The 13,771-nt window shown below is 35.2% G+C and overlaps 1 protein-coding gene across 4 annotated transcripts in view; it reads left to right on the top strand.

Moving 5' to 3' along the window:
* Positions 1-13,771, top strand: part of ANKIB1 (ankyrin repeat and IBR domain containing 1) — an 88,143-nt gene that overhangs the window by 52,573 nt on the left and 21,799 nt on the right. For all 4 annotated transcript variants that reach the window (XM_063412400.1, XM_063412410.1, XM_063412384.1 and 1 more), the window contains exons 5-8: positions 5,038-5,155; positions 8,676-8,884; positions 11,076-11,164; positions 12,873-13,017. In XM_063412400.1, the coding sequence (XP_063268470.1) occupies positions 5,038-5,155; positions 8,676-8,884; positions 11,076-11,164; positions 12,873-13,017 (561 nt within the window). The remainder of the gene's footprint in view (positions 1-5,037; positions 5,156-8,675; positions 8,885-11,075; positions 11,165-12,872; positions 13,018-13,771) is intronic.

Here is a 13,771-nt window from a genome sequence, read left to right as displayed (position 1 = left end):
TATTATTTAAGCTGAATAATTGTTATCATATTTATATGATAACAGGGGTTTGCTGGCATATACACCAGCACAGGTGAGAAGACAAGGAACTTACAGATATGGGTGGGACAAATCAAGAGCCCCTTGAATAGGCTTTTCTGCAAGAGAAGATGTTGTCTCATGCCTATTTAAGGTAGATGCTGAGCAAAACCAGCTTAAAGACTTGGTAGTTACAAGGGACTGTACAGTTGTCCATCTCACATACCAGGGCAGCTTTCCCATGTGTTTCAAATGTTCACAATCCAAAAAATGTCAGCCTGAATTTGGTACACCAATTGATGACCTTGGGGATTTCATAGAACAATTCTGTCTGTGTGCTCCCTGCTGGTTTTCCCCCCTTTCTTTATGACTTTCCAGTGGGATAATTTTTGTAACATCTTGTTTATCTCTAAGAGACCAAGTGCTGGCACAAGGCAGATACCAAGAGCGTGTAGCCATGAGACGTTAGTCTTTCAATTTTAGCCCTCAGAGAGGGCAAAACCAGTTGAAGAAACAGCCTTAGAAAGAGTTGCACTGAGCTGCAATCCAAATGAGTGCATGTCCTCATCCTCCAGGTTGGGGTACAAATGGCTGGGATGAGCAGTGGCAGCTGCACTGGCAATGGTGATGCCTTCTGTCAAAAGCCCCAGAGCACAGATGCTTCACCAAAATTGCCTCTCAAGGATGATCCTCTACCTTTTTTCTCTCAGTTTCATTCTTATTTATTATTAAACACTGAGGGATAGAGTGTACAAAATGCTTGTTTAGCCTAGTATTCAGCTTGTAATTGTTGCTATTCAACATTCTTCCAAAACAGAAAACATTCATTCATGAATAATTAAAAAACTTTGAACACTAAGAAATGCATTTTCAAAGGAACTGCATCTTCTGAATGAAGGTTACAGGAAAAGATAAAACATTTGAAAACCATGAATAGCATTTCTTCCCAGGCAAAACAGCCAAATGGGCTGAACTCCAGTGTTTAAGATCTGCACAACAGTATCTGGAACGATAATACACAATACCTCCCTTCCAAGAGAACACAATCCTTTTCTTCTTGATTCTTTGCTCTTACTTTGTTGAATGATCTCAAAAATAAAAGTTATATAAAATATAAATCTATCTTTTAAATCTAATTGAAGATACATTAAATAATATGACATTAAGTGATTGTTCTTCAGCTGCTTTTATAGATTTTGGTTGTTCTTTTGCAGTCTTTTACATTGTTGTTTGTTGTAGCATGAGAGCATATTTGCCTTGGTGATGTATCCCAGGGAGTCCTGAGACTGAAAGGGTCCTTCCTTTCAAACAAATCATGTAATGTTTTAAACTTACATAAGAAACCCCTGGGAATGAGCAGTACCTCAGAGCAGGTCATCCAGGACTGAGTTTTGGCTCTCAGGTAAACACAGAGAAATACCTCATGCAATAGCAAAAGATATAATTTCTTCATTCCTTTTACGTATGTGCCACTGAATACTGAAAAAATACACTGCTAGTGAGTGTCTCACAGAGTTACTGAGTGTATAATAATTGGCATGATTTTTTTCAATTTCTGAATTGATGTCATATAAATATATGAGTAATATAAATACCTGAAGTACAAAGAGTTATATTAAATTATTCAAATTTATTTTATCTCTACAGGTAGAGAATGGTTTACAAAGAGAAAGGAGAGAAGGGGACTACATTTAGTTAAGACATGTAGTCTCAATATACATATAATGCATATAATTTTACTTGAATGAGTTAAATAGAGTATAAATAATTTTTTAATATATTACTCCATTAACTGTAGAACTCCATCCACCCGTAAAGAAAGCCGTTTACGTGAAGTGTTTTGACACCATTTAATTATATAGTCATCACTGTAGCAAAGAGTTACTTTGTCCCTGTCTATTTTAATGATGCTTTAAAAAAGAAGAAAGTAACAGTAGTTTTAAATGAACTGTTAAAATAATCAGCTTACATACTAAAAGGACTTTCAGGGGAAAAAAAAGTATAATTTATGATAGCTAAATGTTAGGAGTAAAAACTGGAGGAGAAAATAATTTCAAAGAAGGGCTTTTGAGAATACAGAAGTGTTGGAATCCGTAGTGAGAAGCTCAGCAATGCATTGAAGTAGTAACTCTAACAGTGAATTTTGAAATCATTATAATGTTAAATGATGCTAATATTGAACAATGTCTTTTTCACAGCAAATATCAATAGAGAGTTCCTCCATAAAGGGAGGTCTCCAAGCATCATAAACTGTAATCAAAATCCTTTCCAGCACATGGCATTGCAGAGATAAGTCATCAGTGTTTAAAGCAGTTAAACCTCTGCGATATTACACACTGGATGTACATCCTCATAACTAAAGACTGTATCTTCACAAATCTCCACAAGACTGTCTTGTACACATTACATTTTTACGGTTCCCTTTGTATAAAGTCTTCACTCCAGAATTTCCAGATTAACCTCCTTAATAGTGCCAGTCTAAAATTTCTTTTCTTTCATCTTCTTCTGTGGGCTCATGTGTTATTTTATGAAACTAATGTCTGATGTTTCAAACACATTCTTAGGGAATATTTCCCTCATTACTTAAAAAGGTAAAATTAGAATTCTTAAAAACTGAAGATCCAAAGCTTGCTGCTGGGTTGTGTGGAATGCTCCAGCTGAGATAATATACTAGTCTGTTACTGAAGGGGAGATATTTGCCAGTGGTTGACCTAGAACCAATCCGTTAAAGATAATTCTAAACATATCTGTACTTCAGGATAAAATACCAGTTCCTAAAATATGCTGATATGTCGCCAGTTTAACAGAAAAGATATTTTTTCTTATGATGTGTATGGTCTTCAAGAATTGAGTACGGTTATGCTGACACAGCTGATTGCTTTACAATTGCAATTCAAAATGGAGTTCAGATTCAGTCGTGATCATTTTGTTTCTATTTTTTTGCTGTACATACAGCACAGTTATAATAATTCTGGCACACAGTTTGTTTCTATCCCTGTCTCTCTGAAATGTTTTTTAAAAATTATCTTTTTGCAATAAGTTAAGAAGGTCAGTCAAATTCCAGCATGCTATTAATCCAAGCAGCCCAGATTTATTTCAGTGCTGGCCATTAACGTTCAGATTGTGCTTTACTGAGTCATGCATGATCAGCACAGGAAGGACATAGAGAAACTGCCTGAACTTGAGCAATCGTGATACAGGTCAGGACACTCACACGTCATTCCTCTTCTGCTCTGCTTCTTTCTCAAAAAGAACAAAGGCCCAGTGCAGATCTGTGGAGCATTACTCTTGCTTGATGACAGTTTCTAGAATGGAGAAGCACCTGTTTATTTCACTGATTAGCTAACAGGAGATGTCCTTGTGTGAGTCAGTTATGGTTTTAGATGCATTGTGGAGTTAATTATGATGTCTGGAGTACAGGAAGCCAGTTAGATTTTTAGAGTAGGTGTCTCAAAAGAACAAAATCATTTAGAAACCCAGGGTATTCATTCTCCCCATCAATTCTGTCTTCTGCTTGTTATCCTTAAAGGAGACAGCAGACTTTTACTTAGACTGTAACTTTTCAAGGACAGAACCAGTCTTTTGCTTTCTGGGTAATGTTAATGTATGTATACATTTGTGTCCCTGTAATCTAGCACTGGAGAGTCCTGGGCTATAGTCTATATAAAATCAAAATATAGACAGTAAATAATGGCACATGGTCTTAACTGCCATTATCTGTCACCACTGCTGCTGTGTCCTTCCATCTCCAAATTGCTGGAGACAATTGCCATTTGGTGGCCAGGTAACACTTTATGTCAAATGCTTTAAACATTTTGTTAGCTACCTTTTAATTAAATAAATAATACCAGTGTATGTAAGAATTGTGTTTTTTACATATCCTTTCTATGTCCATTCTCTTTACAGACCCTCCCACTTTTTTTTCTCTTCCCACCTGTGGGGCATTTTGTCTGTGCAACACTTACAAATACATTATTTGCTGTCATAGTCTTCCTTTCTTAGTTTTAAAAAGGAGTCTGCAAACATACATGTGTATCTCTGCTCTCTTGGTTGGAGCTTATTCAGAATCCTAAAATTACTTCTTTTTGTCTTTCTGATTTGTTTTATTTTTGTAATGCTGTAATAAGGGGTTGGATCTCCAGACCAGCAAGGCAGCTGGATGATCTGCTCTCTGTAGGGCTATGAGAGTTGGCCATTGTTTCTCAAAAAGAGTTTCGATATCTCCATGTATAATATATCCCCAGCCTTGAAGATATCCAAAAGCCATCTGGACATGGTCCTGGGCAGCTGGCCCTAAGTGACCCTGATTGAGGAGGAAGGTTGGAACAAATGACATTTGAAGGTCCTTTCCAACTTCAACCCTCATGGTGTTTCTATGAACATCTGATTGCATGCTCACCTGTCCTATTCAGGACTGACTTTGCTTCTGGAAGGGTGGATTTTGACTCAGAAGATCCACATACTGCATTCTGGTCACAAACTTCCCACTGCCTAGTGTCTCAGTGTATCGTCCTCCAAACCAGTTCAGAGTTGGTGGGTCTCAATGAATGTAAGGTGTAATAGAATGCAAACGCAATGTATGATAACCTGCCCTTTGTCTGGCCCTTCTCTGAATCCTTAGTTCAAATCTAGTCATGCATTCTCATACCTGAGGCCTAATCACTGAGTCAAAGTGCATCTAGATTCTGTGAAAATCTAGCTTTTGAGGGGAGAGAGAGAGTCAGTGTTAGGCTAGCTCATCATTTGAAGATGGCTTCCAGATATAATGGAGTACTTTAGAGTTCTCCATTATACCTGGAAGAAATGCTTCTAGATTTCGAAATTTACAAAAGTCATACTGTAAATATTACAAAATGACAGTGTTTCCATATAGCTTTGTGTGGTCATTGGTGTGCATGGTAAATAAATTTTGTCCCATTCTGCCTCACAGTTGAGATGGTAATCAGTAACAGTGCTTTCTTTTTAATATTGTATTAGAGACTAACTTGAAAATATAAATTATCTTTCTTCTTCTTAAAGCCATATGAGGGACTAAGACTTCAAGACCTGCGAAGGCTTAAGGATATGCTGATTGTGGAATCTGCTGACATGCTTCAAGCCCCTCTCTTTACTGCAGAAGCTCTACTTCGGGCACATGGTAATCCCAAACCTTTCAGTCTAAAGCAGCTGCTTTTAGCAAATTCAAAACCACAGTTTTATGTTTGCACTTTATTTCCAAGTAAAAGAGAAGGAATGGTTAATAGCAGCAAACAGATCACACAGTACTTCAGAAAGAATTACAGCTGCAGTATGTCAAAAAACATTTAGGCAGACAGGGAAGCTGAGAGAAAAGTGATTCAAACCAGGAATTATAATGGAAGCTAGTTTAACTTAAGCAGTGTGGAAAAACAGAACCACCCTGTGTTGGTGAGAGACACAGGAGTAAAACTTACATGGTTTTATATGTCAAAGAAGTCAAAGTCATCAAACCTCTTTTTGTCAGACTATTGGTTTTCTGCCACTATTTATTTGTGTATCAAACTGGATCAACATTTTTTTATTTATTTTTTCTTGCAATAAAAACAGTCTGACCATTGTAATAAGTGGTTGGAAATTGCTTTGGGCTTTAAATTATATTAGTGTATGTCTTTAGGAGGATTTTCTATAGTTACACTTTCAATACAGGGTATGCTTTTCCATGTGCATATCTGTAATTAGTTTATTTTCACTGAAATAAGTCTGTATTATTGTTCAAATTAAACTAGGGTTGTCAGAAAGGGGATATACTGAATTCAGTGTGTTTTCTCCAGACAAAAGTATCTCTGAAACTCAGTGTAAGCTTTAGGCTTTGATTCAATGATTTAAAACTTATGCTTACTGAAGCATCTGCATTGTTACTTTATGCCAAAGGAACTACTCAGGCAGCTAATGGTTTGCGTGCTCTTCCCTGTGTTGCTGGATTAAGCTTTCATACCCTTATTATTTTTGTGGGCTCCTTGTTAAAGTCAGTGGGAGAGGGAAAAGTGAAATAGAAAGACAGTATTTTAAACCCACAGCTTTTGGCACACTTTCATGAGGAGTTGTTGTACCTGAAACTCATCTCTTTAACATTATTATCCATGGCTGGTATTTATGTTACTTTAAACACTGAACTAAGTAAACATGAACTTGTGCCAGTATGAGGATATTTAAGGCACAATCCTTGCATAAATATAATTTTATTTGTTTAATTCTTCTATTGTATTTATAATATGTTCAATATTTGAATGCTATATTGTATTCCCAGAATAGTCTCAGTAAGGCTAAAAATTATAAATACTTTACTAAGTAGGCTCCATAACCTATGCAGATATTTTGAAGAGGAAAATTATGGCAATATTTTTCAAACTCTCAGCTCAGTCTGCAATTAGTTGAAAATCAGTGAGGCTGATGTAAATTGTGGAGAAATGTCTAACAGCAACTGGCAAGCAGGAATTGAAAATTGAGAAGAAATCAGTCTGTGTTGGAAAGGTCATTCTACTGATGTTGCCTTAGTGATGTTCTGGTAACTTAATGCAATTGCCGAGTGCACAGAAAGAAGCACGGACAATTAGCAAGTCATGAGAAAGTGACTCTTTTGCCTGGAGCTGTATTGATTCAGCTTAGCAAAGGAAATAGGTATTTACAGAGGTTTAGAGAATTGACATCAAATTGTAGTTTGACTTGACAAATTGTAAATTTTTTTTGCATTAAATCTTGAAAATCACAAAAGAATAATGTGAAATCTTCATCTAAGTCACACAAGGTATAAAAAGTATATTTTAAATTCTTGGAAAGATCATACTTATATACTAAGTTTAATAGTTTACAGACATATAATATTTAATCCACCAGACTTTGCTTTCTTTTATTGTACAAATATATCAATTTATTGACACAAACATCAAGAGGTAAGAGTGTATTTTCCTTTTTTCCCTTTTAATTGAGAGACAGAAGTATGTAGAATTAAAGCCGAGATAAAAAAAATGTTATTGTGGCAGTCACAAAAGCAGATATCTTTACAGTTTTTCTACAAGTGTTTTTTCAACTCTGTTTCTCTTTTAGTTCATTATACAGCAATGGATTTCAGGATAAAAAAAATAGGCAATTCAACAAATAGAACTACCTTGTGTTTTACTAAAATTCATAAGTTAGTAAAGAGAACACAGTGAATCCATTTAGTGACGTCTTAGCCCATGCTAATTTTAAAGATACAGTGCAACAAAGAAGATCAAGAAAACTTGTAGCAAATTTTATCTGTATCTTAACATCAGTCAGCCCCTCTCTGAAAGGTTATAAACTCAGAGTAGTATGAGAAATGCTGATAAAATTTTTAAAGTGTAAATGTGTTCTGGGGCCATATCTTTAAACAAATTAAATTAAACTAACCATTGATGAGTTTTCACTTTGATAAGAAGTAACCTGATCAATAAATCATCTGCATCTCAAAGAACTCTTTTTGACAGGAGCAATGCTTTTACTAAGTTCAGTGCTTAGAACACATATCTTTTTCCCAGCACTAACACAGTATAGGAAAACTATCTTTTCTTTATAAAAATAAAATTCAATCAAAATAAAAGATCTTTTGGTTAATAACATCAATGTTTCTTTGGGAGTACCCAGCACTTAAAAAATCCCCAAACTTGAAAATAGTTTTTTAAAGCAGTAGGAAAAATTGGGAAATTTCTTGTCATTTATGAAATTCAAGTTTATCTGATCTGCATGTAGAGTTGATGAGTTTATATTCAAATCTGTATAGAAATTTGATAGATTTATTTTTAAATGAGAACTTTTAAATATTTTTGGTAGAAAAATGCTATTCTGAAGATATCTTTAGTATTAATCATAGGAATCAGAAACAGAATGCATTTCAAACAATTGTGAAGAAAGATTTGATTTCGTTTTAAGATATATTTTGTTTCACTAGTTGTCTTTTGTATATAAATGAGCAGTGTTAATTATGAATAAAAGTAAAACATTTGCTGACACATAATTATAGAATAAAATGTAGTGAGAATATATGAAATTTTCTTTTCACTCTGGTGGATTTCCCCCCCCAGAAACACATAATTTATATATATATGTGTGTATATATATATATATATATATATGTATATATATGAACTGCAAACGCGTTAAGTCAGTCTTCTTGTAATCCAGTTAGATCTTAGTCTTCTTCCTGTATTTCCTGGCTTTGTTAAAACAAAACAAAACAAACAAAAAACCACCACAACAAAGCACAGATAAAATTGAATCCATATTAAACAATTACATTTTTCATAGAAAGAAAAAATAATGAAAATTCAATGGTGTGAGGGTTGCTATATTTTTATCTGTCAGTGAAAGTCAGTCCAGTTATGGTTTTCAGTTGAGTCTTCTAGCCACTACAATTGCTGTAAATAAACAAAAATAATGTTAAGATATATTACAGGGAAAGGAGATGCTTGTGATGTAATTATTTACAAAATTGCATTGCATTACATATTATCTTGGAATGTGTTCTCTGAACCGTAATGTCTAAAGTTCCATTCAGTCACTCTTTATTATAGTTATTTATTTTTAATTTTTTTTTGTTTAGTGTTCATTTGAGGGTGAAGTTACAAGATATATTTTAAACCTTGTCGAGTGCATAATTTCCTGTGTCTCTGTATTTGCTGAAGACTGGGACAGGGAGAAGTTGCTGGAAGCCTGGATGTGTAACCCGGAGAATTGCTGCCAGCGCTCCGGGGTCCAGATGCCGACTCCCCCCCCGAGCGGATACAACGCGTGGGACACGCTCCCGTCCCCGCGAACCCCGCGCACCACTCGCTCCTCTGTCACCTCCCCTGATGAAATCAGCCCCTCACCAGGAGACATGGACACAGCTGTGGTAAATTTACAAACACATCTTAAACCAGCGGGGCAGAACAGCTCATTTCTAAACACAGTGCGCCTCTGTAGATAGGGGAGCTGCCAAAAATACCTTTGTGAAAGTGTAAAGTGTTTCTCTTTCCAAAAGTGGTGAACAGAGAAGCTGACACCTTAAACATTCTATATGATAAAATAGTTGAGCATCTGGCAAACACAAACCATTCTGGTTTTACCTTGGCTGTCACCCACAAATTCTCATTTTAGACAGCTACAGTCACATCAGTGCATTTGGCCCTTTTGAACTTTCATCTCATCCCTACCAAGTTGTTCACTTTCATTGTATCCATTTCCCCGAATGTATGCAGTTCTGCGAACCCTGCCTTTTGAAAATTTTTTCTTTAGAAAACAAAATTGTCTTTGTCTGCATTTTGAAATGTCAGCCCACTAGTGTACTGTAAGCTTATAATTACTTTTACTATGTGTGGGCTGCTTCAAGCCATTTACAAAGCTATTGCAAATTTGAAATATGAAAGCGCCTTTCATTAAAATCTGTGTGGCTCTTCTGGAAGACAGAGTTCTCTTTTTAATAATCCACAGCTGCAGCATTATAAAACTATTGCTCCATGATCTAAGCATTTTTTTAGAATATTACATGAAGTCTTTCAAATGGATCATCCCTAAATCTCATATTAAAATTAAGATCTTGCATTCCTCCATAGAAATACTTTATTTCTTTAATTGTAAAATGCTGTAAAATAAGCTATATAGAAGGTATATTGTTATTGTACATTTATTTACGTTAGAAGTTAAATATTGCCCGTGGATAATTCCTAACTAAAATATTGAACAGGAGATTGCATGTCCTCAGTTTTACATTGTGTGTTTTGTTTTTGATTGATGGTCCATATGCCAGGAATGCAGATTTGGATAATGATTGCCATTACAGATCTAGTGTGTCTCAATCCAAGTCCAGAGTTACACATTTAGTGTTGCTGTTTGTTTTAGAATCTTATCTGAACTATCAAATCTCATTTTGCCAGAAAAATGAAAACTGAAAGGAATAGATAAAATAAAGCCACAAGGTATAAAGCTCCTTTACATGTTTTGCATTTCCATCTTATTTTATAAACAGTTCTAGTAAATGTTTTTATTTGATGTTTTGAACTCAGGGCTTCATTAAATTCCTTACTTTAAAGATACATTTTAAACAAAATTTACAGCTCATATAAATTTAATGGAGATTATTTTTAATGCATTGTCAACTTTTAAAATATGTTATTTTGGCTAGACAGTAGGGTTAAATGACTGAAGGAACAATACATGTCTTCACTGAGGTCTACATTTTAAAGTCCATTTTGTTTGTTTGATTTTGTTTTGGCTGTAATGTAAGTGCTTTTCAAGTGGCACACCACAGGCTAACTTTCTGAACATGTCCTATGTGTATGTAATACCTAGCGTGCTGAAAGTTGAAATACATTTTCATGGTGTCTTTGTTTTGATGAAAAGAAAAATCCTTTTGTATTTCTTGAAGAACATTAATCTTTATTTGCACACATAACCATAAGCAGAGAGTATTTTCACCCCTACTCTTTAACTATTTTAGAGTAGGGCCTCGGTATTCAGTGGTTTTTTTTTTTAGTACCTACTTCTGTAAAATTAAGTAATTATATCTTCTGTTGGATTATTTGTAGTATAACTTATTCTTCATTTTGATCAAAAACCTCAAAGTCTTTTTTTAAAAATAATATGTATGTAGGTTATTACTTAAAGTATTTGTTTCTGCTGCACACTCAAACTACTCCACCTTGATTTAGACCTGACTGTGTGAGATGCTAAACATTTCCTGTAGCCTCTGTCATCTCCAAACTCATTTCTGGCTGTCTGTGAAGCTGATGAAAAACGCAGGTCCTTTTGCACCTAGAACTCTTTAACTCTGAGATTCCAGCACTCTGCAGGGTGAAGCACTTCCTGAGCTCGAGGATGCGACAAAAAGCAGCCCAAAATACGCTCTCTGGGTAGAGAGTTAGAGAAGCAGAGATACCAAATCTTTCCCATTCCTATAGCTTTTTTTCCTGGATACAGTTAGATTTTTTCCCCCTTCTGAGCACTTCTTTAAATTTTTGCTGAGATTTTCCAACATAACTCATTCTGCTAACAATACAAAAAGCTTTAGGGTATTTCTTAATCAGAAGCATTTTTGTCATTTACAGTGTGACATTTGCATGTGTAATATTTCTGTGTTTGAAGACCCAGTGGATATGCCTTGTGGGCATGACTTCTGCAGAGCTTGCTGGGAGGCGTGAGTATATGTACTTCTCTGTCATTTGAGAAATATTCATACCTACAATGTTGAAGAGGAAAGGACAGAGGCCATAAACAGCTAATGTTAAAGTACTGTTTGGGTTTCAAAGAATTGCTAGTTTGAACCCATCCAATATTTTATTTGTCACTCAAACAACCAGTACCAACTGATTTAGACTTATGTAATGTTTGTTTTTGTTCTGACTAAGCATAATTCTTAATCAAATGTTTTAAGCTTGTGTGTAAATAGATAAGCCTACTCTTGATTTGTTCAGTGTGTATGTGTGGTGTTGGCAGCATTGGGGTTTACAGCTTCTAAATTAAGCACATGCTTAATTCTATCTTTGCATTTAGCACACTAAACTTAGCATTGTGAATCCATTTCAAATCAGAAAAGCAATTAAAATTCTTTTTTTATGTTGAGGTTTAATAACTGAGGAGTAGATTTCACTTAGAAATTCTATTAATCTAATGCTCTTGTTACTGCAGAGTTACTTGTCAGAGTAGTCACGCTAGTGAAAAACTCAGATGTGGATAATTATGGCAGTATAAATATTAATCATATTTCCCAGGAATAATTATATCTGTATGCAGTGTTTTGTATTCATCCGTGTTCCCATTCAGGAGATTGTAGTAGTTGATCTCTAGCCCTGTAGTGCCTTGTTACAGCACCATTTCAGCACAGCTATTCCTCCTGCAGATCAGCCCCATTCCTATGAACCAGTTGGCCTGGTGCTAAGGAGGAGCACTTTCTTTTCCATATGAGCTTTCCAAAGGCAGTTCTTTTCAGTGGCAAGGAAATTGTTACTTGTGCTTCTCTTGCCTTGCCAATCCCTGGGCAGGCTGTAGGAGTTACTAAGAGATCACTGGGTTGATGTGGTGCTTCTGATTTGGCTGCTGGACTGTGTCCTTTGTGCAGGACACGGGGTCCCGCTCAGAGCCACAGGCTCAGAGCCACAGTCCAGTGGCACAATTCATCTTTGTGAGCCAGACATTCCTAAGTCACCTGGAGCATAGCCAGGACTGAGTTACCCAGATACAAATCTAAGATGGGATGAATTGACAGGTATCTCCACCTTAACTGTTAAAGGATCTCTGACTACCTTAGAATAACTGCCTGTCCTGTAAATGATTAAAGTTAGAATGGAGTCATCCTTGATGTCAGATTGATAAGCCTGTTACAGCTATGAAACTAAACAACAACAACTGCTAAAGTCCAGCTTTCATCAGATTTTTGAGCTTGTTCTGTCTTATGTTCTGGTGGTCAGGGACTAATAAGGTCACCATTTAGACATTCATGTCCAAAAACATACCTATTTTTATTAGCACAGTTGTAGAAATTAATTGCATAATAAATTAATTATTTCCTAGATTAATTACACTTACATATTCTGTTTCTGATTTAAGGTAGAAGTAGTGTTCAGTTTAATTAAACATTGCAAAGCTGTCTGATAAATGGCAATGAGGGAAACCACAAACATAGGGCTAAATATTGCTGATGATGCTCATGTTTGAACCATGACACTGTTATTTTTGTAATTATGCTGTTCATCAAATTTGTAGCTCTTCTGTGCAAAAAGGGATAGTCCTTATTCTCTATTTAAAAAGTAATCATTGTGAATACCTGTGAACATAGTGTAAGGTACTCAATTGCCTTTTAACTTTTACTTTTTATTCACAAATACTGACTGGCAAAATTCTGGCAGATTTTTGAATCTGAAAATTCAGGAGGGTGAAGCTCACAACATTTTTTGCCCAGCATATGATTGTTTCCAGCTTGTGCCTGTAGACATCATAGAAAGTGTGGTTTCCAAGGAGATGGACAAGAGGTACCTTCAATTTGACATTAAGGTAAATTATCAAACTGTTCTTGTACTCTTGAACTCTATTCCATTTTATAAAAAGTAACTTTAAGCTTCTGTATGAAATACTGCAATATATCTGTAAATTTCCAAGTAGAAATTCATAAACAAATACATACAAATATGTATTGTCTCTTATATAGTGTAGTATCAATGTTTGCTGTACCACAGAGAAAAAAAGAAAGAACATTTTATGTCTTCCTTTAGTAGAAATGCTGTGTTTCCATAGTAGGTTGCCTAATGTAGTATTAATAAAATCATATGATCAAACTCATTTTTGTAACAGGTGATATGAAGGTTTTAATTAGTCAGAGTTGTTTGTGTTTGCAATCTGAAATTTTCAAAGTTTTCTGATTATTTTTACTGATTTCAGAAATAGTACCTATTTCTTTTTAAAAAACTTCCTAGTACAATGCTTGACATGATTGCTGTATATGGGTAGAGGAGTAGGAAAAGCTTGATTTTGTTTTCCTGGGGTTTTTAATGTATTTGTTTTCATCTTTGCAATTTGTTTTTAAAAACAATCTTTTAATTCAACTTTCTTCTTTTATACTAGTAATGAACTAGTCTTGGGAAATGAGCTACTTTATCAGTGGTGGCAGGGCAGAGGTAGAGAAATATTTTTTCATTTACAGTACAGTACTTTCTCTGCAACAAGTCTCTGTAATACACAGTAAGATGCAAATTAAATTACCAGATTTGACTCATCTTTTTCATAATGGCATTTTATTTCAAGTGGCCTA

The sequence above is a fragment of the Prinia subflava genome, chromosome 1 (genome assembly GCF_021018805.1).
Source record: "Prinia subflava isolate CZ2003 ecotype Zambia chromosome 1, Cam_Psub_1.2, whole genome shotgun sequence".
NCBI classification, from domain to species: Eukaryota; Metazoa; Chordata; class Aves; order Passeriformes; family Cisticolidae; genus Prinia; species Prinia subflava.
Note: the sequence above shows the minus strand (reverse complement) of the source record. Positions and strands in the feature narration are given on the sequence as shown.